Here is a 26,588-nt window from a genome sequence, read left to right as displayed (position 1 = left end):
GGGGACAGATCGGGAGAGCGTGCCGGCCATTCCAAATCGCCTCTAATTGAGATAAGGCGCTCTGGAAAGGGTTCCCTCAAAACAGCCATCAATGCTCTTGAAGTGTGTGCTGTTGCACCGTCTTGTTGGAACCAAGTGTCTCCCAAATCCAAATTTTCTAGCCGTGGGAAAAAAAAAATTCTGTAGCATGTTTACATACTGGTCCGAATTCACTGTCACTGTAACCTCATTTTCCTCAAAAAACCAAGGACCAATAATTCCAGCTGAGGAAATTGCACACCACACTGTGACTTTGGGTGAATGCAAAGGCTTTTGATGCAATTCTCGAGGGTTGGTGTCAGCCCAGTAGCGCATGTTTTGTTTGTTAACCGACCCACACAAATGAAAGTGGGCTTCATCGCTAAAAAAAAGAATAGCACCCTCGGGAACGACATCAAGAAGAAGCTCACACGCGTTCATCCGAGAATTGAAGTCACGTTCTGAAAGTTCCTGCACTATCGCCATCTTATAGGGATGAAAATGAAGATCATCACGAAGAATTCTTCTCACAGAACGATCGGATAGTCCAAGGGCAGATGGGTGTTTGCGCGCAGAACGCCGTGGCGATCGCAACATTGACGCTCTCACTGCTTCAATGTTCTCAGGTGATCTAACGGGCCAAGGGACCCCAGTTCTTCCTTTTGTCGCACTTGCAGTTTGTCTGAATGTAGTGACCCATGCAACAACGGGGCTAAATTAAAGCGATTCCGAAATGAACGCTGTGTTGCAATAACCGAACATCGGCTTGAAAAGTAAACCTCAACGGCGAAGGCACGCTCCTCACTATTCCAACGCATGATGGCGACTGAACCGTGTCCGCTATGACATGAACTGAGTGGCGCGCATTTTAAAAAAGGAAGTTATGCTGCCGCACCCTGTATTTAAATATCAATTACACCAGACTGACATATGTATGTAGGTATATATACGTGCAAATGACGTTTGCGGTAGTCGGATATATATATTTGTACATTACCAGCTGTATTCAATGTACGTACTATATATGTACATATGTATGTTTTCGTGTACAAAGTAAATCAGAAAGATGGGCGCGACAAATTTATATGCATTCATGTATATGTGCAGTATGTGTTTAGGGTGAGGATAATATCTATGTTTGTAATACGTACTTATATCTTGTAGGTTGGAATAAGCTACATGCAGCCAGAGAAATGTGCGTATAAGTTTTTCACATAAAATGAACACCAAACGGTTATACCTGGAGCGCGAACTTCTGGTATTCCTACTTGTTTATATACAGTCTAGAATTTGTGATTTGAACCTTCCACACAATTTTTTTTTTAATCCGTCGTTGAAATTGCGTTCCAATCGTCCACTCAACATTTGTTCAATATATTGGTACCTATTTTTGGGTCTGGGCTCCATTAAAACTCCTTCAACCTGGACCACAGACTTTCAAATCGATTCTAAAAACTGTATGCGGTGGAGCCCCAACTTGCAGCAAAGTCGTCTCCACTCTGTCCATAAATTGATAAACATTATTTAGGCTTGGTCGTCCTGTTCATCGTTTGAATTGGGAGGTTGAAGATAGTATCCTCTATTGGCTAATAACTATGTAAAATAGATGCAAATACGTATTTTGGGGACCAACTGTCCCCTCCGTGTTTTATCTTAAAGGAAGGCGACAGTTGACCCCGAAATATATATTTGTAGCTATTTATATTATATAATTTTTAGCCTTCTTCTGTGCTTTTTTGAAACCTGCTTCAGGTAAATGTGTGTTTCTGATAAATGTCTGCTTCTGTATCAGACAAATGTCTGAATCTGCCTCTGGCATCAGACAACGGGCAGACAGATGTGTGTGTCTGAAGCAAACAGGCGGTTGTCCAATTGCCTCACGAAATACGCATATATAAATATTTAAGTTTCTAAATGAAGAATAGTCCCGCACACAGTGGTCCCTTATATTTGTACGCATCTCAATTTGCAATTTCAGCTTCCAACCGACACGCTGTTTTGTGTAAACACAAAACCTTATTAAAATAGATTTACTGTCTGTCTGTTCGTCACACGCATTTTTCTCGGAGACGGTTGTAGCGATTGGCATCAAATTTGGTAGAAAGGTGGAAACTGTGAACGCTCACGCATATGGTGAGTTACATCCTTTTGCGTTAAATTTAAGGGGGGGTCCCCATACATGCAAAGGGGGTGGTGTAAATGTTTTGTTCATCAAATATAGTCATGTGGGGTATCAAATTAAAGGTCCCGATTAGTACTTTTCGAAACCAGTCTTAGTTTTGACATTTGTTGAAAAGGTGGGGGGTCCGGGGGTTGAAAGGGGTCATTTTTTTAACGGAGCCATTCTCAGAAACTACCCAACCGAAAAATCTGAAAAAAATCAGGGGGCTGTCACTATATGGTGCCTAGGCTCCGAAATACCCTCCATACCGATACCTGTTCAAATAAACAACAATATAGGCTTCAGCATAGAGCATGATCCTGCCAAATTTGGTGAAAATCTCACTATTACTAACAAAGTAATACTAGGTCAAAGCTGTCGCTTCTCTGCAAATTCGAGACTATGAATGTCAACATCACTTGAAAGTGGAAATTTTCACATAATATATGCATATTTTACGTGCCACATGCTAATGGGACAAATGCAAACTCAACTCTCTTTATAAAAGAAATACACAAAACCTTTCATACCTGAAGCCCCTAGCTTCCGGTTTCCCGACTTGTTTACTAATTACAAACAACCCACCAAATATTCCATTTCGGATCATCATACACATCGTACATTCGTACACATATATGTACATATCTATAAGCGTTTGCAAGGCGAATGCGAGTTGAGATGCGTACAAATATAAGGGTCCACTATGAACTGGAATATTCTCTTAACTAAGCGAACTATCGTCTTTTGAACATTGTCCAAGATTTTCAAAATCTTGACATAATTGAGTACTTGAGAGGATGGGCGCACCGTTTTTGAATTGGACTGATAATTTATGGTTCTTATTTGTTTATTTCTATAGTTCTGAAAACTTTACTGTGAATAAATATTGTAAACTTAATTGGTTATTTCGTTGCAAATAAAAAAATGTTCTCTACATGTACAAATAGTTCTTTAAGACTTCATTCATACGAACTCCTTTGGGTGTGGTATTGATGAATTGATATGTGATGATGACGTCATGCATGCTTTAGAATACACGAAATTCACCAAAAATGGTAAAGTTTCACCCCCCATAACTTTGTTAATAATAGTTGGATTTTCTTTAGACTTGACCAAGTGGTGCATTATGTTATCCCTTCCCTCCATAATTTTGTACTTCTGGAATGAACATAAGGGGGGTTGCCGGGTAAATTTCTAAAATGTGGAAATGTGCTATTATTAACTTTATTTGTGAAGATATCGGAACCGGATGTATTTTGAGGCCTAGATTTCGTAGAAATACACCAGATTTTTCCGGTGGATAGGTTCTGAGAACGACACCTGTTACACTTTTTGTGGGTCATATTTTGAGCCCCCCTTCCTTATGTTTCACCCGATATCAAATATGGAACCAGTTTCGAAAAGTGCTAATTGAGCCCTTTAATTTGATACCCTACATGGCCACATTTTATGAAAAACAATTGTACACCCTCCATTCACATCTATGGGGAGGCCCCCCTTAAACTTGACACAAACTGGCGGCATGCTGTATGTAAAGGGAACAACAGATCACATACTCCCACCAAGTTTTGTGACAATCGGTCCAGCCGTTTCCGAATAAATCGGCTGTGACAGACAGACAGACAGACATCGACTCGATTCTAATAAGGTTTTGTTTCACACAAAACCTTAAAAAGGACTAGGGAGAATTAGATTCTTCTTGAATGGAATAGAATTTTTCACTCGAATGTCAATTATTCTCATTAATTACGACGTCAGCATCTTATTTGTATGGCTTAGGATGCTGTTAATTAGCACGAAATTGATAAGTTTGAACTTCTATAACTTTGACACTAATAGTTGGATTTTCATGGAACTTGGCATGTGTATGCACGAGACTGTCCTCTGTGTCGGTTAGTACCCCTAGGGTGAACTTAAGAGGAATTTTTTAGTCAATTTCTAATAGTTGATAATATACTATTAGTAAATTTATTTGAGCAGATACAGGAATGGGACATCTCTCGAAGATTAGATTTCACCTAAGTGTTTCACACAAAATCTTAAAAGGGGCTGCAGATAAATAGATTCTTCATAAATGCGATTTTAATATTTCACGCGAATGTCAATTATTCCGGTTAATTATGACGTCAGCATCTTATTTGCATGGCTATGGAAGCAGTAAATTGGCGCGGAATTGCTAAGTTTGAACTGCAATAACTTTGTTGTTAATGACCACATTTCCATGCAATTTAGCACGTATATACGAAATATTGTCCTCTATGCTGGTGCAAAATTCGGAAGTCCTAGGATTTAAGGGGGTTTTTCAGTAAATTTCTAAAAAGTAGTAATATACTGTTAGTAAGTTTATTTGAGCGGATATCGGAATGGGACATATTTTGAGGCCCAGATTTCATCTAAGCGCATCACCCTGATTTTTTTCGGATTTTTAGGTTGGGTATTTTACCAAATTAAGTCCTCTCTCACTTTAAGTGCGTACGTTTTGACTCCTTACTCACGCACTTTGCAATTCACGCCGAAACTAATCTCAGTTTCCGGAAGTACAAGTCGAGACCTTTGATACCCTACACGACTGTATCCAGTGAAAAAAATTTTCAATCCCCCTTTGCATGTAAATTCCACCTAAATGTATGCCACTCGCTGTATGCGTGGGATTTCATAGTTCCCATTTGTCCACCAAATTTCGTTCGGATCGGTTTAGCCGTTTTGGAGAAAAATGCCTGTGACAGACAGACATTGAATCGATTTTAATCAGGTTTTGTTTTACCCAAAACCTTAAAAATGCATGTTTTTCAACGGTTTTTCACAAATAATTTGAAAACCATACGTTTTATGTAGAAATGATCTTAAGCGGAAATAAAGCACATTTAATAACAAAAGGAATTGGTCTTTTAATTTTTTGTAGGTGCAATAGCGACTGAGTAAATAGCTCGTCAAACGTAAATTCGTAACATTTAAGAGGCTCTTACCTTGGTGCCAATTTATTATATCTTGAATAAAAGCCAAACTACCAATTCTAATAGCTGCTATAACTCTCAAAATAATATGGCCTCTGTCATACTTTATAGTTGGAATAAGTTCATGATAAGATTGGCTAATTTTTTTGATGAATTAAATTTTAAGTTTGTATGTTAATTTCTTTTCCCGCGCCCATTTTCATCGTTTCAGCATAAAAATTTTACAGAAGACTATACACAGTAGTGGTTGAAACTTTGGAAACTGCTTTGTGAAGTGTTTGTGAAATTTTTATTTTTTGATATATTTACAATTTTCTTTTTGTCTTGGGTTTTTGAAATGATGGTGTGTTTTTCAAATGATGTGAAGGAACCAATAATAAGTGCAATCGAATAGTAACACAAGAAATCGGAGTCTTTTTTGGTATCACGATATCTGCAATATTTAAAAAAAAAGTGAAATGAATGGAGGCACATTTAAATTATCGAACTCAATTTCGCATACCTTTGGTATTCATACTTAAAAAGAAGCTGCTGAATTCTATGACGCTTGAATATCGACATCAAGAGCTCAGTGTCTTTTACTGTAATGAAACTATTGCTAATACATTAAGCCTCATTATAACCACTTTTAATAAAAGTGGAGTAATGGGAGAAAGCCCATCAAAAAATCTTGGATTTCGGAAATCGGGAGCTGGACGCTTCAGGGATGAAAGGTTTTGTGTATTTTTTTTTATAAAATCATTTGAGTGTACATTTGTCCCATTAGTACCTAGTTTAAGAGCTAAATACTTTGTCTTTTTATGATATTAAATTATATTTCGCACCTAATTATATACAACATGCAATTAAATTAATATTAATTGCCGCAATAGCCAATCTCGAAGACAGAAGACTCTCTATTCCTTTTTTTTACGTCCTGCCGTCAAGTCATGGCACTCTGCTCTCCACTCCTGTGGCGAGGTCGACGAATTGAAACGTTATGATGACGTGGTGGCGACACATCAGAGGCGCGAATCTGAACGTCATCGCAAATTCGCCTCTGCCGCCGCTTTGAAGGGCCGTGTAAACAGTGGAAACTTCTCAGAGTTATGTCTTATGTTAGTCTTAATCAAGTGCTGAATTTTGTAGTTCTAGCATGAACTTAAGGGAGTCTCTGGCTAAATTTCTAATATATGGTAATATAAAATTATTAACTTTATTTGTCCAGATATTGGAACAGGATGTATTTTGAGGCCTAGATTTAGATACACCACTGCGATTCTTTTTTCAGATTCTTTTGGTTGGATAGGTTCTGAGAACGAGATCTGTTACAGTTTTGGTGGTCATATTTTAAGTCTTCACTCCCCTACATTCTTTTGCACCCTACATTGACAATCGGTCTAGCCGTTTCTGAATAAATTGGATGTGACAGACAGTCGGACAGACAGACATCGACTCGATTCGAATAAGGTTTAGTTTCACCATCATCATTATCATTACCGCGCAAGAACCGGTATCCGGTTTAAGCCTGCCTTAGTAAGGAACTCCGGACATCTCGGTTTTGCGCTGGGGTCCACCAATTCGATATCCCTATAAGCTGTCTGGCGTCCTGACCTAAGCCACCGATCCGTCTCAGTGAAAGTCTGCCTTGTCTACTTTTTTGTTTCACAGAAAACCTTAAACAAGTCGGGAAACCGGAAGCTGGACGCTTCAGATATGAACGATTTTGTGTATTTCTTTTATAAAGCGACTTGAGTGTGCATTTGTCGCATTAGAACCTAGCACGTAATATATGCATATATCTGAGAATATCCACTTTCGCGTGATATTTTCATTCAAAGTCTTAAATTTGCACCGAAATGGCAACTTTGACCTGTTATAACTTTGTTAGTAATAGTGCGATTTTTACCAAACTTGGTAGAATCATGGTCCATATTTAGCCATATAGCCTACATTGCTGCAAAATTTCGTGATTTTAGGATGAACTTAAGGGGGGTTTCACAGCCAATCCCTAACAATTATAGCAATATACTCTTATTAACTTTAGTTGAACAGGTATCGGTATGGAAGGTATTTCGGAGTCTAGGAACCATATAGTTGCAACCTCCTGATTTTTTTTAGATTTTTCGGTTCAGTAGTTTCTGATAATGGGTTTTGTGTCAAACAAAGCCTTATTACACACCCGATTTATTCAGAAACGGCTTGACCGATTGTCTCGAAAATTGGTAAGGCGCCATTTTGTTTTAAGTTTAAGTGGGGGCTCCCCATACATATGAATGGAGGGTGCACAATTTTTTTTCATTAAATGTGGTCATGTGGGGTATCAAATGAAAGGTATCAATTAGTGCTTTTCAATACTGGTTGCATATTTGATATTGGGTGAGACGTAGGGAGTGAAGGCTCAAAATATGACCCACAAAAAGTGTAACAGGTGTCGTTCTCAGAACCTATCCACCGGAAAAATCTGGTGTATTTCTACGAAATCTAGGCCTCAAAATACATCCGGTTCCAATATCTGCACAAATAAAGTTAATAACAGTATATTTCTACATTTTAGAAATTTACCCGACAACCCCCTTATGTCCATCCCAGAGGTACAAAATTCGGTCTGGAGGGAAGGGGTAACATAATGCACAATTTGGTCAAGTTTGAAAAAAATCCAACTATTATTAACAGAGTTATAGTGGGTGAAACTTTGCCATTTCTTGTGAATTTCGTGCATTCTACAACCTGTATGATGTTATCATCACATATCAATTCATCAATACCATAACGAAATGGGAAATATGGGTACGAGTTTATATACGTGCATATAAATGTACAGTATTCGGAAATAGGTTTGTTTAGGGTGAGTATAATATCTATGGCTGTAATATGTACGTATGTTTTGTAGTTTGGAAAAAAATGAAGGAATAGGTTGGATTTGTAGCTATATACGAATAGAAAAATGTGCGTTGAAGTTTCTTACATAAGATGAACACAAAACCTTTATATCCGAAGCGCGAGCTTCCGGTATTCCGACTTGTTCGGCTTGATATTTGGAGTCGTTGTACTGTTAAATTATTGTGCTTTCAACACTTCGACTCCATTTTCGCGGCCTTGCCATATATGACGACTTAATTATGGTATGTTGATATACATGTTAGCGTCCATATTTCCATTGATTCTATACAACGCACCTACACCTTCTGCATAAAAAAACCCAAATTAAAAACTTTCCGTCACCAAATTTTATTGTAGGTATTATGCGCAGTCTCATGTTGACGTTTTGGGCTGCCAGAATAACTATTCATACACTTAAATGTTCAATTTTAAAGTTTATTTAAAAAAATAAATAAAATAGTTTGTTTATTTATCTAGTACCACCGATTTATCAGAATGTTTACTTTATTTTTGGTTTCCAAGTCCTGCACCTTCATAATATTTTTTTTTCACCGGATAAAGACGCCTGGCTACTAGGAAAAGTATTCGTACATATTCACTTCGGCGATACCTACACTTATTTTGCAACATAAATGTGTGTCAAAGTTGCATAGAGTAACAAAACAGTACAAGATGGGTTTGAATTGAGTTGATTTGACTCGGTGATATTATGTTCCGAGTTGAAAATCGTGATGAGTCCTAAGACAAAAGAAATTGGTGTTGATAAGCGAGGATTGGTCCTAAGATTATGCAGTAAAGGAAACTCTTTACATGAAATCTCGAAAACTATCGGTAGCCATTCCTTCATCCAGTATGTTATTAAAAACTTTCAATCCACCAGTTCTATTTTGTCCGGCCGTCCATCTAAGTTGACCGAACGGGAGAAAAGATTCATTTTGTCATCAGTGAACAAAAAAACCAAGAATTACGGCTTCCAAAATTAGCGAGGATGTAAGGGAATCCTTCAACAAAGACGATTATCATTGCTGTGTAACATATAGAAAGCCGTACATATCCAACATAAACCGAAAGAAAAGCATTGAATTCGCTAATGAATACATAACAAGTCGGGAAACCGGAAGCTGGACGCTTCAGGGACGAAAGGTTTTGCGTATTTCTTAGTACGTAGCACGTAATGTATGCCTATATTCTACTTTCTACTTTCGGAAGATATTGACATTCATAGTTTTGAAATTGCAAAATGAATTTGTTAGTAATAGTGGGATTTCCACCAAACTTGCAACATGCTCTATGATATACCCTATATTGTTGCGAAATTTCATGGTGCTAGCATGAAATTAAGGGGGGTTTTGCAGCCAGTTACTAAAAATTAACTTTGCTGGTACAGATATCAGTATCGAAGGTATTTCGGAGTCCAGGCACCATCCTGTTTTTTTCAGATTTTTCCGTTGGGTAGTTTCTGAGAATGGCCCCTTTAAAGTAATGACCTTTCCAATAAATATCAAAACTAAGACCGGCTTCGAAAAGTACTAACCGAGACCTTTAATTTGATACCCCATATGACTATATTTGATGAAAAAGAATTTACACCCCCCACCCTTTTGCATGTATGGGGACACCCGTTAAATTCGTCGTAAAAGGATGTAGCTCACTGTATACGTGAGCGTTCACAGTTCCCAGCTTTCTACCGAACTTGGTGTCAATCGCTATAACCGTCTCCGAGAAAAATGCGTATGACGGACAGACAGACAGACAGTAAACCGATTTTGATAAAGTTTTGTGTTCACACAAAACCTTAAAAACGGGTCCCATTTCCCAACGAAAGCAAGTTCTGTATCTTTGAAATAAAAGGAAAGAAGTTAGGTTGGCGGAGGAAGGAACATCGCTTAATAAAGAAAATCTTGTTCCAACTGTTAGGCACAGAGGAGGTGATGTTATGGTTTGGGGATATGTAGCAGCTACACAGGGGTTGGAAAATTCACGTTTATGGAATCCCAATAGTTATTTAAATATTGTGGAATTCAATTTACATCCAAATCCAAATTAGTCAGATTAATGCGGAAATGACTTTCGTAGGTTCTCCAACGCAAAAGATATCCCACCAGTTACTAGTAATATTTATAAGATATCATAAAATGTCTTTTCCCATTATATTTCAAATGTACGAATACTTTTCTTGATGAATAATTTCTATAGTTTGGTTTCTTTTTGATTTAAAAAGAAATTAAAACACAATGAAATTTTGAATACATAATAAAAAAAGTACATTCCTCAACAAATCTTTACTGATTATATTGACCAATTCGACTCAAAAATCAGGATATTGAAATTTTAAGTTTAAGGTGTTAGTTATTCTGGCAAGTGTACATGTTTTGGTTCATCAGGCCCAATCAAGTTGATTTTGGATACATCTGTCCCAGTCCCGTTTTGTCTAGTTTTCATATTTTTGGGCAAACGGTACCCGAAATTTCTTATGCATCTCAATCAAACGTGGCTTTTGTATTCTTTTGCGCGCATGAAAATTGCAACGGTTGATTTCGGCAGCTTCTGTTGCTCTTCTCGAAGATTGTTTGCTTCTTCTGAAGCAATTAACGCTGAACAGTACCTCTGTCCCTTTCCGACAAGATCATTTTTCGTCCACTACGGGCTCGTGGGAGATTTAGCCGTGATATATTACCAACAGATTTGAATGGTATATTAAATATAAATTATAGGTATATCTGCTTCCAAATATAATATAGGTATATCTGCCTATAAGAATGGCTAGCTTGTAGTTCCTTTAGGATGCATTTTTGGCCAGTTGGCCATATTTGAATTTATTGATGCGTCGTGATTGTAGTCCGTTTCTGTTTGAAAATCGTTGCGAATATTCTATTGAGAAGTGTTAATATTTGTGGTTCTAACGTTTCTATCAAGACAAATTTTTGTGGAAAATTGAAAATGGTGAGGTGCGCGATAAATGGTTGTGATAATTATAAAGGCAAAAGAGGAAGAACCTTGAGATTCCTTCGTTTTCCGAAGTATAAAACAATTTGCGAAGAGTGGAGAAATCTTGGTAAAAAATGTAGGAGGATCGACTTCAAACATGCTCGTGTGTTTAAAACATTTTATGCAACACTATTGTAAGCTCGAAGGCATACTTCCTAGAAGCTTTGCGAAGCAAAAGGCGATTAAAACACGACATTGTTCCGAGTTAGTAATTGCGGCAGCAGGGTAATTAAAGCGACAAATTTATTTCGAATGTTGTTAATTCGATTGACAGTTGCCACCACCGGTGTTCTCCGTGGCGGAGTAGGACTTGATTTATCGAGAAAAATAATTGAAGTTAAAAAGTGGATTTGACATTTGAATTTAAATGAAGTAGAACTAATTATAAAAAGTTGTGAAGTTTTTCGACTGAGAGAGTCTCGCTAATTATTTTTCAGCTTTGAGAGAGTCTCGCTATTTTTCAGAGAATGTAGTCATGTGGGGTATCAAATGAAAGGTTTAATTAGTACTTTTCGAAACTGGTTCAATATTTGATATTGGGTGAAATATAGGGAAGTGAGGGCTCAAAATATGACCCCCAAAAAGTGTAACAGGTCTCGTTCTCAGAACCTATCCAACCGAAAAATATGAAAAAATCACAGTGGTGCATCCCTACGAAATCTAGGCCTCAAAATATATCCGGTTCCGATATCTGCACAAATAAACTTAATAATAGTATATTTCCACATTTTAGAAATTTACCCGGCACCCCCCTTATGTTCATCCCAGAAGTACAAAATTGCATGCGTGTAATGAAGAACATAATGCACAGTTTAACAAGTTTGAAGAAAATCCAACTATTATTAACAAACTTATAGGAGGTGAAACTTTCCAATTTTTTGTGAATTTCGTGCACTCTACAACCTGCATGACGTCATCATCACATATCAATTCGTCAATACCACAACGAAATGAGTTCTTATGAATGGGGTCTCAAAGGATTATTTTGTTTTAGTTTTTTTAGTTATTTGTCAACCAGACATGTGTGTATGTAGGTATATAATATATGCCTGCTAATGAACTTTGCGGGTAGTACCTAATTCAGATAGATGTAAGAAGTAAATCGGAAATATGGGTACGATCAATTTATAGACGTGCATATAAATGTACAGTATTCGGAAATAGGCTTGTTTAGGGTGAGTATAATATCTGTGGCTGTAATATGTACGTATGTTTTGTAGTTTGGAAAAAAATGAAGGAATAGGTTGGATTTGTAGCTATATACGGATAGAAAAATGTGCGTTGAAATTTCTTACATAAGATGAACATAAATCCTTTATACCCGAAGCGCGAGCTTCCGGTATTCCGACTTGTTTTAAAATGCCAACGCTCAATCAAAAGCAGTTGCTAGTGGCATTCATATCCAATATCTAGAAGAAAATTACAATCAAGTCTTATCAAGACTAAAGATGTGCCGCATCTTATAAAATTACTATGAAATCATTTCATTGATTCTGGCTTGCCCATAAAGGGTAAATTCGTAAATACCCAGCCAGTAAAAGACGCTTCGAATTTGAAAACAGGTGATTTATCAATTTGTTTTAAAATTACAGAAGAACATTTAAGTGTGAAAGATGTTAGAAGGCAAAAATTTAAGTTAGCTATTCGACTTTTTTCGTACTCACTTGCAAAAGCCTTAAGGAGATGCGTATCAGTAGGTGCTATTCATTCGAAATTATTAGACTTTTTATTAATTTTATGTATTCATGTTTTTTATTGATCATAAACGTAATCGATTGATTTTATTGTCAATTAATTTTGCAAATTTTTCTCTGAATTTCTGAAAGAGAGATGTTTTGTTGTTCGTAGTTGAATGCAACATTTGATGACAATAAATGTTAGTGATGACTTCATTTTTGGTCGCAATATTAACAAATCTGTGATCATATTACCAAATTGGAATTTCGAAATCGAATATCTCTGAAACTTACCTACGTTACCTACAAATTTTAATTCATAGCTTTCCTTTAGTCATAATAGTTCCAGAGATACAAGATGTTTATTAAATTTCACTACACATTATATCGGTCCTAGTGAGGTCATCAGCAATTTGACGTTTCATATCAATATTACCTTGTCTAGTCTGTGAACACTGAATATCCATTTCTTGTCAATAAACATTTACACAATGTGTTATGTACGTCAATTTAGAACCGCTGGTAACCAGGTACGCACATGTCTATCATAAACACTATCAAAATCGATTTACTATCTGTATGTCTGTCCGTCTGTCTGCCACACGCATTTTTCTCGGAGACGATTGCTGCGATTGACACCAAATTTGGTTTGAACTGTGAACGCTCATGCATACGATGAGTTACATAATTGTACGTAGAATTTAAAGGGATCCCCATACATGCAAAAGGGGGGTGTGTATCTTTTTTATCAAATGTAGTCATGTGGGGTATTAAATGAAAGGCCTCGGTTATTACTTTTCGAAGCCGGTCTCCAGTGCGGGTGGTTGAAAGTGATAATTTCTTTAACGGACCTATTTTCAGAAACTGCCCAATCCAAAAATCTGAAAAAATCAGGAGAATGCAACTACATGCGCCTAGGCTCCGAAGTACCTCCCACTATTACTACTATTACTAACAAAGTTATAATAGTTCAAAGTTGTCGCTTCTTTGCAAATTCAAGACTTTGAATGTCATTATCAATTGAAAGTGGATATTTTCACATAATTTATATTACGTGCTACGTAGTAATTCATTTAGTTGCGAAATAGTGACTTCTAATATATTTTACTTGCAAGTAGCTTAGCTAGCTTAGAATTATTACGATTCTCTGTATATACTTTATTGTATGAAAATCTATAATTTTACATCGATCCTTTTCTTTTTTAATTAAACATTACTTAGCCTATATACAAACTGCGTCCGCACTAATGACGCGAGAAGGTTTAAATTACTTACATCTACCTTATTACTAACTTATTTCTACTTATACAAATGCTTAATCCTGCTATTTACAATTGCATTTTACATCATATAGTGCTTGAACTCTTTGTATTCCTACCAGGTAAGGTGTGTCGAAAAGGGACAGGATTATATTTCTTTTTTTTTGAGAATTGTGGAGCCATAAGTCCGCATCAATGTAATTTCGGACAGGATTATAGTTTTTAAGTCAGAGTTAAGTATCCGGCACTACCTAAGGAACGTCGCTAGTGGGATTGTTTTTCCCTGCTTATACAGCCTCCTTATTTTTGAGTTTGGATGGTTTTCGAGTTTATTGGAAGTGAGGTCTGGTGCTTTGGCTTAGACCCACTTTCTTACGAAGAAGAGAGTAGATCCTACCCAATACACCATTTGCCTTGCCAATAATGGGTTTCAGATGATCATTAAATCCTAGGAATTGAAATTGATTCCAAGATATTCGATCGATTTTGATTCTTTCACTGTAACATTCCCGATTTCCAGAGTCAGACGTTTAGCCTTTCTATGGATGGATTTAGATCCCAAGTATCTAGATTTCCTCCTGAAAATGCAGACTTGTGTCTTGGCTGAATTAATTTTAATACTCCAGCTATGGTAGTAGTAGCAGAGGTCAACCAAGTATTCCTCTATTTCGCTAACTACCTTTTCGAGTCGAAAGTTTGAGGAGTAAACGAGTGTATCGTCGGCATATTGCATTAGCTCTGTACCGACCTCGGAGGAGGGGACGTTAGCTGTGGAAATGTTGTACAGAATGGGACGGAAATGGATCCCTGCGGTACTCCAGAAGTTACCGGCGAGATATCGGAAATTTCATTTCCAACATTTATGTAAAAGTGTCTATTCTCGAGGAAACTGATGGCAATTCTGATTATCGGGATTGGGAATTCGTACTTAATTAGTTTACAGATAAGTCTGTTTACCCACACGGAGTCAAAGGCCTTTTCTAAGTCTAGAGCACAGGCTGCCGTAGGTTTCTTGTTGACATTACGTCTGCTAGCCACAGTATCGTGGAGGTAGTTCAGCGCGCACTGTGTTCTGTGTTTGGTACGGAATCCGAACCTGGAATTATGTTGTTGAGATTGCAGTGCTGGACTAGTGCGACTGTCCATGCTCTCTCAAAAAGTTTCTCTAAGTTAGATAAAAGTGAAACGGGTCTGAAGTTCCCACGTTCGTAGAAGGCACCTCTTTTTCGAATGGCTATAATTTTGGTTATTTTCTAAGTGGATGGGAAGTAGCCATTATTATGCAGTTGTTACAAACTGCAAGTAGGAACTTACTGGAGGTTACCGGAAGGTTTTCCAAGACGGAATTCGTAACTCCGTCTGGCCCAGCTGGCTTTATACCGTTAAGGTTATGGGTACGAACTGTGAATTGTGATAAACCCAGAAATTTGCTCGAATTGGTAGGCTTGTTGGAGGGGTTCTTAGCTGAAAATCGAAGTATGAGCCGTTCTGTTTCTGGGTGTTGCATTGAGCTGTCGCTCAACGAATTCCGCTTTGTCAGCGTCACTAGAGATTCGCACCTTGTTCTGCGTTATAACCAAGTTTCGGGATTCGTGTTCCCCGTCAGCCTGTTAATATGTTGAAACATATCACCACCAGGCTTGATGTCTGCAAGTTTGCGGGTCAATTCCTTACTACGGAATGTCACCACCATACCAAGGATTAACGTTCTGATGAAGGGAACAAGCGGTTCCCGAAATATCGGTATTTGCAAGAATAAATACCCACACCAACGAAAAAGAAACAACAAGTTTTTATTATTTCAATTTGAAGTAAAGCATTATCTCATGTGGAAGAGAATTGAACTCAAACTCATCGACTTTTATTAGCTTAGAGTTCCTGCGTGTAGCAGTATCAATGGCGTCAGACGCCAAGCAAATAGCCTCGTTGATTTCTTTGTTGGAAAAATTACGATCAGTTGCGAGCTTTTTCAAGTTGAGTTTTGGTGCTAACTCAGCCTTGAATTTATCCCAGTTAGTGTGGGCGAAAGACCTAATTGTGGTCATTACTCGCTTCTTCAGAGTGGGGCGTGGGTAGTCGCCACATGGGTGTTTTTTTGTGCATCTGATGCATCGATGTATGATTGTGCAATTTTGAGCTACGTGCCCAAAATTCTGGGCCTGACCTAGCGGCCGGATCTTTTAGAGTGTAACCTTCTGGTGAAGTATGTATTCCACCTTGAAGGCATGGTTGAGCTCTTGAGAGGGCTCGAAGGTCACGATGAATAGTCCCGATTGTGACTTAATTGGGAGCGTAGGATTCTCCTTATGGAGAGTTTTGCCCGTTTGGTCAGGAAGTTGACCGCTGACCTAATCTTTAGTTCCGGATTTTCTGCTTTGAGCTCCGCAAGAATTTCCGCAGCATCGGTTTCTCGATGAGGACTTAATGGACCTTAGCAATTGAGGTAAGTTTAGGGAGTAACCGGTAATTACCGGTATTTTCAGTTTTTTTGGTTTCTGGGCGGGGGTTTGGGTTGAGATTAACCTGCGGAGTGCTTTCCGAAATCTTCACATTTTTGGTGCTAATCTTAACTTTTTCGGTTTTCGTCTTGTCACGAAGTTAAACTGATCCTCGCCCTCGTCCGATGTTGCCGCTTCGTTGCTGATGCTTTCGACAATTATTAGCTCGGCGAAAGCAGACGCACATCCTACGATGTCATCCATTTCGATCGGGTGCTACGTTTGCTGTTGGTTTTCCCTTCTGCGCTGCTTCTCTCTTTCTGTTCTAAGTTCTGCAATCTCCTGCTTCATCATAGTAATGATTTTAAGCAGGTCTGCTTGAGTCTCGTCTCCGGGGCTCGGGCCCCTCTCTTCGTCAGAAGGGTCCTTGGTCTTCGCCCTTTTGGCGGAGGTCTTCTTGATTCTCTGTTGATGCTTGTTGTCCTGAGGATGTTATTTCCATGTCTGGAGAAATATAAAAAAATATGTTATCCGTCCGACTAACGTCGGTCGGTAAAATTAAACTTGATGGAATTTTTTTTTTGATTCAGTCAGTCAGTTCTAAAAGCTCCAAAGATTCTGCTCCTCCTTAGATCTGAAATGCCACGTGGCCGCCGTCCGGACTGAACTGTATGATCGTACACACTAACCGAAAGCTTCATTAGCATATACATATAAATACATACATATGTCTGTCTCGAGTAATGATATTGATATATAAATGATTAAAAAACTAAAAAAAGTGATTCCCTAAGACCGCCATTAATATGAGCTCACTTTGTTGTGGTATTGACAAAATGATAACGCCATACACGTTTTAGAATGTACGGAATTCACATAAAATATAAAAGTTTCACCTTTAGTCATTAAAGCTTTCAACTTCTGAATTCTTTCAGTCAAGCCCGATTGACACGAAATTTGGTCAGGATACAGAGATTTTATCATGTTCCTGGACTCGATAGTCAGAAAACTAAACCCACTCGGGGTAAACTGCTCTAATAGAGTGAAGTGTCGAGGTGGGTTGATACCACCGAAAAGTTCAATCCAAAAGGAGATAAACTGGCAAACGTCCTAATAAGGGAGGAAACATCACAAAGAAAAGTAACGCGCGCTGGATGAACGGGGAACGCCAACCTAAATGTTCACTCCGTTCCGCTTCAAACATAATGGGGGAAACTCTAAATAATCGGGAGGACTGACTCTTTGCAGGGGGTTTAGAGCAAAATCAACTCAATTCAATTATAATTAATTTTATAAACTTAAATGTTTGCACAGGTTTTCCTTTCTCTTTATAAATAATATTATAAAATTTCGTCAACAATTTAGCTTCTAACTCAGCAAATTTTCAATTCTTGACAAATATAATTATAAAAAAATGTAAATCCACTTAGTTATGTACTTTCAAATTGTAATTAAATTGAAAACTTAGTGGTTCAAATATTGGGGTACACTTGCAATACATGCAAAAGGGCAGTGTAATTTACACTGCCAAATATAGTCATGTGGGGTATCAGATGAAAAGTCTCGATTAGTACTTTCCGGTGTTAGTTTTGAAATTTGTTGGAAATGTGAGGAGTGAGGGGGGTCGAAAGTGATCATTTCTTTAACGAACCCATTCTCATAAACTATACAACCGAAAAATCTGAAAAAAAAATCAAGAGGCTACCACTGTATGGTGCCTAGGCTCCGAAATATCCTTCATACCGATATCTGTTTAAATAAAGTTAATAACAGCATATTATTATAATTTTTAGTAGTTGGCTGAAAACCCCCGTTAAGTTTGTTCTGGTACCACAACAATGTAGGGTAGACACAGAGCATGATCTTGCCAAGTTTGGTGGAAATCGCACCATTACTAACAAAGTTATAATAGGTTAAAGTTGTCGCTTCTTTGCAAATTCAACACATTGAATGCCAATATCACTTAAATGTTGATATTCTCACAAAATATATGCATATATGGGACAGATGCACGCTCAATGTCCTTATAAAAGAAATACACAAAATCTTTTATACCTGAAGCGTCCAGCTTCCGGTTTCCCGACTTGTTTGTATTTGCTGTAGATTACCTTCTTCACATTTGCTTATAATATTGAATTCCTTGTGTGAAGCGTATGAGGTTAACTGCAAATGCATTGCTTTCCAGATAAAAGCGTCTAGCTTCGGGTTTCCCGACTTGTTTGTTTTAATAATAAAAATAAATTTCAATTATAAGTACATTAAAACTTTTGGATTATTGTTAGAAATTTATTTAATTTTTGAAAAAAATGTCGTGTGAGCACTCTTATCCTTAGCAACTTGTGTTGATTTACTCATTTTTGAAAACAAGCTTCAGCCATGGTACGAATCAATTATCTATCAGGCGAGCCTCAGATTTTCAAATACGTATTTTTACTTTTTATACAACTAAACGTTTCCGTTTTTTTTCAGAGACTCTTTGCGGATGGTGTAAGCGCTTAGTACCACAAAACTCACCAGATTTTTTAGCAACACCTGAAGGACCCCGTTACTGTTCAGAATCTTGCTTCGCTCAAAGCCGTCGGGCTTCCTTCAAGCGTGCAAAAACATGTGATTGGTGTCGTCATGTACGTCATGCGGTCAGTTATGTGGATTTCCAGGATGGAGCTTCGCAATTACAATTTTGTTCAGACAAATGCTTAAATCAGTACAAGATGCAGATATTCTGTAAGGAGACACAAGCTCATTTAGACATGAATCCGCATTTAAAAGATAAAGGGGTGGATACGACTGGTGCTCTTATTACGCCTGATTTATGGTTGAAAAATTGCCGCAGCCGCTCAGCAACGCCAGAACATTCGGATGTTTCTAGATCGTCAACACCAACCCAGAAGAATTCAATGTCACAACAGTTAGTGCATAAGCCAGTGATCTCGGTGGCACCACCTTCAAAACTTCTTTCCAGAACCCAACTGATGGAGAGCACAAGGCAGTCACCAAAACATAATCGTAAAAAGCGTTTTACCCGATTGAATATAGGTCACAACAGTGCTGGTCATAATGGTAGTGGTAGTGGCGGCGGCGGTATAAGTAATTGTAACAGTAGCATCCCGAAAGTAGGGGTTGAAAATGTGAATAATAATCAAAGCAGCGCTGCAAAACCCTGCACTTTCACCAATGTACAAGATCTGCGGATGAACATCCCACCTGTTTCTCCAATAGACAGTACGCTTCCTCCTAGGGTTGGACTTAGTTCTCCCTTTTTCTCGGGCCTAACCCCTGGTGCATTTAATGTTAACCAGCCGTTCCTCAACAATCACCCACATCCTCGTCTATTGGGGCTTAACTCACAATCTCAGATACTTCCAATACCTGGAGCGGATTTTGCAAGCTTGTTTTCGGCTTTTGGAACGACACCTCCTCCTGTTACTGTGATGGTTCCGTATCCAATCATAGTTCCTCTTCCAATTCCGATTCCCGTACCATTACCTATAACAGATTTCATCAAGGCAGCTGAATCTCGAAAAAATGGTGCTATGCCTTCGCAAAAGGGGGAAACAGAAACAAGCTCCCACGAACAAGAAGAGTACGTCGAGCCCTTAGACTGTTCCAAATCCAAACCACTTCCTCCCGAACCTGATGACGTTGAAAAATCATCCACTTCGAAAGATGACTCGCTCCACAGTTTAGAAAACCATAACTCAGACGATATCGGTGACAAAGACACTCTGCCCAAACTGAAGATAACAAGGCTCAATTCGAAACGCGCAATAATGAACCCGCCCCGAGAATCTGAGAGTAGTAGACCACTAAGGAAGCGTAAAAGGGTCATTGATTGTGATTATGTAAAAGCATCCAAAGAATTTGACGACAAAAATAAGTCTAGAAAGTAGGCAAAGATCTGCCAAATGCTTTTTTTCATTATCTGTAAGTCCGCAGTCTATTTATTATTTAATTTACGTATAAGTTTTAATATAGAGCTGTAATAATAAAATGTCTTTCACTGAAGAGAATGCGTTTTTATAAGAATAAAGATAGGAACATTGAAGTGTCACCGAACGCCCAGCATGTACAGAATCGAATTCGGATGGAAAATGTTTTTTTAATAAGAAAGAAAATGATATGCCATGTTGAAAGAAAGCCCATTGAAAGCGCTCTAGTCGCCCAGTTTGCAAATTTGTATTTACTAGATGGTGCACGAACTGGCCATATCTACTGTGATTTCACTTTCTATTGATATCACTGGTTGAAACGAAAAGTTTTACATCATATTATTATGGATAAGAAGCATTTGATGTGCTGAATTTGTAGTTATGCATTTGTTGCTTCAGCCATCTAAACATGTTTCTAGGAACCCAATTGTAAGTCGGCCTCGAATAGCGGATTCCATTGCAGTGCAGAAAGAACGCCTACCCTGGTTGACCAGAGTATGCACCTTCGGAGTCCAAATTTCTAGAACAGGATCGAGCAAATCACTCCTGCGTTCCCTCACAGCATTCTCACCATTCACTTCTCGCAATGTTTTTGCGGCGTTTTCACCTTTTTTATAGTAAAAAGGCATCACGTAACGTATTTCTTCAGATAGCTTATTCATTTTTAAGTCAACATAACGTTTTGCACGGGCGACAAATTGTAGTCTGAAACCTCTCCTTAGTTTGACGCATTTGAATTAGTGGTGGCAGAAGTATGGTCATCCACACCACATAGAGATAGAAATCAGCGGATAGTTTTTATATAACTCAATATCAACGACTCAAAGGCAGGTTTTAAGAAAGTCAGGGCAAAGTTTAATCCAGACCAAAAGCTAATAAGTACATATTACCTGCTTCCTTGTTAAGACACTAGGATAAAGGTTGAGGAATATGGAGGCAAAAGCTGATTTACTTCCCCGGCATCGAAGCCAGTGTGGTTATCAATTGGGTAAACTTTGTAAGACATCACTATATTAGGTGGTATCGAATATTAAAACCGCAAAACACAATAAAGAGATGGCTACCGTGTCCCTGATGAATAGCGGGCGCTTTCGACAATACTTTCCTTGGATTTATAGTTTCAGCTGCCGTATAGTCATAATCGTTGCTAAAAGGCAGGCAGCCCAAGCACGTCTATATGGTGAGACTCTTTACGCCGTCATTTACAGGAGGAGTCTTATTACCTCTACTGTGAGACCTTGCAATAGACAGCCTTGTTGTCTCACTAAACGGAGTGGGGTATTATTCCCAAGGAAACGCTGATATCAAAGCATTTACATCGGAAAAAGTCCTGTGAACAATATCAAAGCTGTAACAATAACATTTGAGTCTAGTAGAAAGGTGCTGTGAACAGAGAGCCTCACGATAAATCTTAACAAGGTTAATCTCTGCGTCAAAAAGAGGAAGCTGTATGAACTATTGGTCGAAAGTGGGACAGTGGCAAATTGTTATCGTTTTAGAGATTTATTTGCCTCTGCCTTATAGGTGGCATAAAAAGCACAACCCTTGCCCTGCAAGATATATTGCTTCAATTGACCTCGTGTCAAAGGAGGAGGCGAGACATCCAGCGTGCAGCTTTCAGTTCGACTTCGATGTTTGCGTCTGTGGCATATAGGCATAGCAGAATTATCAATTTAATCACAAAAAACAATGCTCTGGGAAAGTTTGGGATCACTGGCCGCCTGGTCTGGTTATGCTTCAGGTTAAGGTTGCAAATTCGGTAAATCCCCACAAGACCTCATTGGGCCGACCGCTGGAAAACGTGTTCGCAAGGGCCGAGAGTGACGAGAATCTGTTTAACTGCTGGTCAAGTATTAGGGGCAAGCGTGTCTGGCGGGCGGATGAGCTAAAGCAACGGCCCGGGGATTGTTTTCCCTGCACTGGAGAAGGTGCTAACAGGCACTCAAGCCAAAGTGAAGCAGTATACGCCGAAGGCTACGTGGTCAATGGGGAGCTTACTCCGGGTGGACATTCTTCCCGGACTATACGTGGGACTCGACAAAAGAAAAATACAAAAAACAGACAATAGAGCAAATGATGATGCCAGGCTCTTCGGAGGAAGAGCTGCTAGTATCAAGCCAAGGGAAAGAAGTCGTGGAGGGCAGTACAGTCGACGCCAGCGATACCACCGCTGTGCTGAAACCAACTGTAGGGACCTACCGGAGCGAGGCTGCAGACGGACTAGTGGTTTCCAGTTCGAAATCCACTGCAGTCGTATTTCTAACCCGAAATCGTCGACATCGGGGTCGGTCATCAGAAACTGGCTAAGAGAGATGGTGAACGGTCGCTCGAAACTGGTTGCCGAAGATCTGCTTGGATAGGGACCAGCTCGTCCAATCCCCGCGCTTTCTAAAACCCAGGATACCCATGGACGACTGAGTAGTTATTAAGGAGGTGAACAGCCAAACTTTTCTACTCCGTATGAACGGAGGGTGCCTGGAGGCATTGGAAAAGGCAGACTACTAAGTACAGTTCGGAGTCAGGAACACAAAGGTGAAAGGGTTCCGCTCCGTGAAGCCGAACGACTACCTGGATTCAGTCGATGCCTTCAACGAGCTGCTGGAGGAGATGGAGATCCATTTTGCGACGGAGACTGACGAACCCTCTACGCAAGTAGATCATGCCTCAGCTCAACTGCTGGTGTTCCTCCTAGGGGAAGATATCGACATCGCACTAAAACAGAAGTGACCAAGCTATCAATGGGCTCCGAAGCAAATATTAGAATTTTTCTCCAGTACAGGAGACGCTAATCGGCTCAAAACTAGAGCATGTACTCTTGCGGGGAAGAGTCTGTACGCTTTTCTGTGTTTGCGCCTGAGTTCCAGCGACCTAGTCATGATTCAACTGGAGTCAGCGGGAGGGGAGAAGGTGCATATTGCCTCGGCGTTCATGGCACAATACCGATCAGCTCCACCAGAAGAACTGTTGCATCTGACATCCACTATAGCAGCAAAGAGGCCAACCTGTTGATAGACTGCGAGGCCAAAGTATGGCATACGCTTTGCGGCAGCTCGGAAATCAATGAAAGAGGTGAGTCATTCTTTGATTTTATTATTAACACAAATCTATCGGTATGTAACAGTGGCAGTACATCAACCTTCCGTTTTCCCAATTCAGAGAACTGTAAAGCTGGGAGGGGGTCCACTACTAACCGGCAATGGAATTCTTAGAGTGGGGAATGTCCGTCCAAGGACCCTTCTCAGATCACACTTTTTAGTCTAGATCTCACCGCAGAGGTCTCCGACCCTTTGAGAGATATAAGGAGGTTCGGCTGGGGGAAGTTTGGTTAAGTTATCCAGAACAAGCTCTCCGGTATGCAAACTGGTAAGAGCCCTTCTGCCAGGCACGCGCAAATGCACACAAAGTTACGGCGGTCTGCATTGGCCTATAGAGGACCATGCCCCGATCCTCTACAATCACCATTGTGAGGTCGAGGCGCGATATCTCACAATTTCTAGGCCAACATTCCACTATTATGGAGATGTATACAATAAACCTATGGATCAAGGAGAATCTACGAAGGAACTATGACCGGTCTAAAATCCATACATACAACATGAACATGAAGATACCGATAAGTTTAATAACCGGTCACATTTTATTGGATTGCTCTGTGTCCTCGCGATGGACTATGACCACATGGGAAGATATACAGTAATCCAATAAGTTGCAGTATGGCGATGACATAACACAACCCATCCATGTCTCGGATTTCCAGAATAATGCAGAGCCTGTCGGTTTTGAAAGTGCGGCCTATTTGCATGTTGCGGTGGCTAGCCATTTCGATGTAGAACTTCACCGGATGTCATGCTTCATCCTACTGTCGGACGACAGGCAGATCTCGAAAGCACTTGGGGCGCTTGGAGTCATCGAATGTAAGTACTAAACGATTTCTTTTCAATCCGGTGTCTGGTCCTGTTTGGACACATCGAGATGACAACGTAGAAGTAATAAGAAATTCACATGCAATCAGGTGAGCTGCGTCTTTCCTGCTTACTCCCATAATACACACGGGGAAATTCGCACTCTCCTCCAAAATGGCAGTGCAAAGATATTATTGTTGATCACTCTATGGTCCACCTAAGATGACCTCATGATTTAAGCAGAAAAATCGGGTTTCCTCCCAAATTGAAGAAATGGAGCGGGTGGATTTATGCAATGAAACCCTTGTTAACCGAAAACGACTGTATTTCTGTACGAAAATAGAAAACTATCAACCTAGAGTCCGAGAACACAGAAACAACTCTTCGGAACGAGAAGCAAAATCAATTTTAAAATTACAGCTAATCGTAACTTAACTTGGTAAATAAATAACAAGTAATGCAATTTCTCGTTAGCACTAGTTGCATTAATTGTATAAGTCCCAAAGAGTGATCTGGCAATCCATGCCTGCAGCTGCCATAATGGGTGCATTCCACATGCTCACCTTCCCGTTCGAGTAAGCCAAATCCATTACACCGCCCTGTTTGTGCTCCGTAAGGACAGCCAATGGCCGCAGACTTTTCCAAGAAAACACTCGTATGCGCCCGTCCCAGCCTGCTGAAGCGAACACTTTCTGGTCGGCACGAATCTTCAAGCAGTTTATCCCCGCGTTCTTTATTGTGATATCAAACTTTTTGGATATTTCCATAGTCGGTTTCTGGTAGGCGAACACAGCAATTTTATCCGTGGGGCCTGCACAAACTCCTCGATTTGTATAAGGATCATAGTCGACCGCCATCAGGCAGTCGTCTGCCAAGTGCTCCTGATTGATAGGCTTGCATACTCTCAAGTCCCACGTTAATAAATCGCCGGATTCGTATCCTGTCATTATGTACAGTTGTCCGTTGATGTCAGCAGATTTTAGACAAGAGACTGAGCCCAGTTGAGTGGGACCTGTCGTCGACAGCTTGAGGGCTTCTTCACCGCCGCCTAAGGAAAACACCGACACCTCGTTCTCACCCTTCGGGCACACTACCAATCCACGATCCTGTATAAGTTCGTTTCTACAAAACGCTGGATGGTTTGTAATAATCGTTGTCCGTGTGTCGTACCCCGAGTTTGTAAGCGCCCACAATTTTGTAATTCCTCCTTTTTCTTGCGTAACCAGCACCTCGTCGGTGCTACTCAAGGATATTATGGCCTTTGATCCGACGTGCAGCTGGTGCGCCGAGCGGTTAGTCTATGGAAATCATTGACACGTTGTCAGTAATACTATTCTTAAGCAACGCACACTCCTACTTGCAAGTCCCACAGGTGAACGGTCCCATTTTCGGTGCCGGCCAAAAGTCTTTCGTCCTGGTGAAAGCACAACGAATGCACGGGCCCCATATCAGGAGCACGGATATTGAAAACGGGGTCGGGAGGGAGCACGGCCATGGCTTAGCATCAAATCTACAGACTTCGTAAAATGATCCGCAGTCGATGTACGTTCATCTGCCGAAATATTTACCCAAATACTTCTCAGCGTTATCAGACTTCAGATAAGGGAAATGCGAGACCACAATTAAATGCCTGACGACTCACTTGGATTCAAGAGTGTCAGGTTAGCTGTCATTATCTGCTCTGATTGTCACCCGACCTCACAAGCAGATGGCACAAGAAGCAATGTAGTGAAGGTTTAGGATGCAGCTATCGAATTGCAAAAGTGCTAACTGATGGCGCTAGGAGGCGTAGACGGCTTTCACCTGAAAGGTTTACCCTAACTCAACGATAACCGCAAAATTCGGAAGCTCTACGCCAGTTGCCAGCGGAAACGGAAAATCAACTTCGTATGCAAACGTTTATATCGGTCTGACAGCAATGCGAATATACACGATTTCAATTTTCCTATTTATAAGTGAACACACGACACTAATTTTGACTGTAGCTGCGGGTTGATGGGCGTTCCATTGATGTTTGCATCTAACCGCGACTGTTACGTCTGCTTTCGATCGCATTTCGCGTTGTTACTTCAAAACATTGAGACAAAAAGCAAATCAGCTAAACAACAAACAGAATTTTCAATTAAATCACAAAAAGTATCTCCTAAATAATTACCTCCTCGAAATTCCGTCTGCAGTTAAAAGTTGACAAGCAAGCGATACGCTATTCACAGCGCTCATCGTCGTGAGCTTTGCGGAACTAGCGAGCGCCAAGCGACCCTCAGCTTATATGGGTCAGCACGCAGTAGTGCCAGAATAGCAAAAGCTCAGTGAACGAATTATACGATATTACCAGACCGGGTAGTATCGTTAAATCATAGGTCAAAAATAGATTGACGATGATAGAGCAGCAATCGTTAAT

At 39.7% G+C, this 26,588-nt stretch overlaps 2 protein-coding genes across 2 annotated transcripts in view; one reads left to right on the top strand and one right to left on the bottom strand.

The window, feature by feature from the left end:
* The window catches only part of LOC119655144 (sine oculis-binding protein homolog), a 211,410-nt gene extending 191,144 nt beyond the window's left edge, over positions 1 to 20,266 (top strand). The window contains exon 3 of the mRNA XM_038060883.1: positions 18,826 to 20,266. Coding sequence (XP_037916811.1) covers positions 18,826 to 20,246 — 1,421 coding nt within the window. The 3' untranslated portion in view covers positions 20,247 to 20,266. The remainder of the gene's footprint in view (positions 1 to 18,825) is intronic.
* Positions 20,267 to 24,494: 4,228 nt separating this feature from the next.
* On the bottom strand, positions 24,495 to 25,897 carry LOC119655463 (guanine nucleotide-binding protein subunit beta-like protein 1). The gene is made up of 2 exons (XM_038061363.1): positions 25,545 to 25,897; positions 24,495 to 25,485 (listed from the first exon to the last, which is right to left on the bottom strand). Exons 1-2 carry the CDS (start codon positions 25,680 to 25,682, stop codon positions 24,673 to 24,675), a joined length of 951 nt encoding a protein of 316 aa, XP_037917291.1. The 5' UTR covers positions 25,683 to 25,897; the 3' UTR covers positions 24,495 to 24,672.
* Between the last annotated feature and the right edge of the window lie 691 nt (positions 25,898 to 26,588).

The sequence above is a fragment of the Hermetia illucens genome, chromosome 4, assembly GCF_905115235.1.
Source record: "Hermetia illucens chromosome 4, iHerIll2.2.curated.20191125, whole genome shotgun sequence".
In the NCBI taxonomy this organism is placed as follows: domain Eukaryota; kingdom Metazoa; phylum Arthropoda; class Insecta; order Diptera; family Stratiomyidae; genus Hermetia; species Hermetia illucens.
Note: the sequence above shows the minus strand (reverse complement) of the source record. Positions and strands in the feature narration are given on the sequence as shown.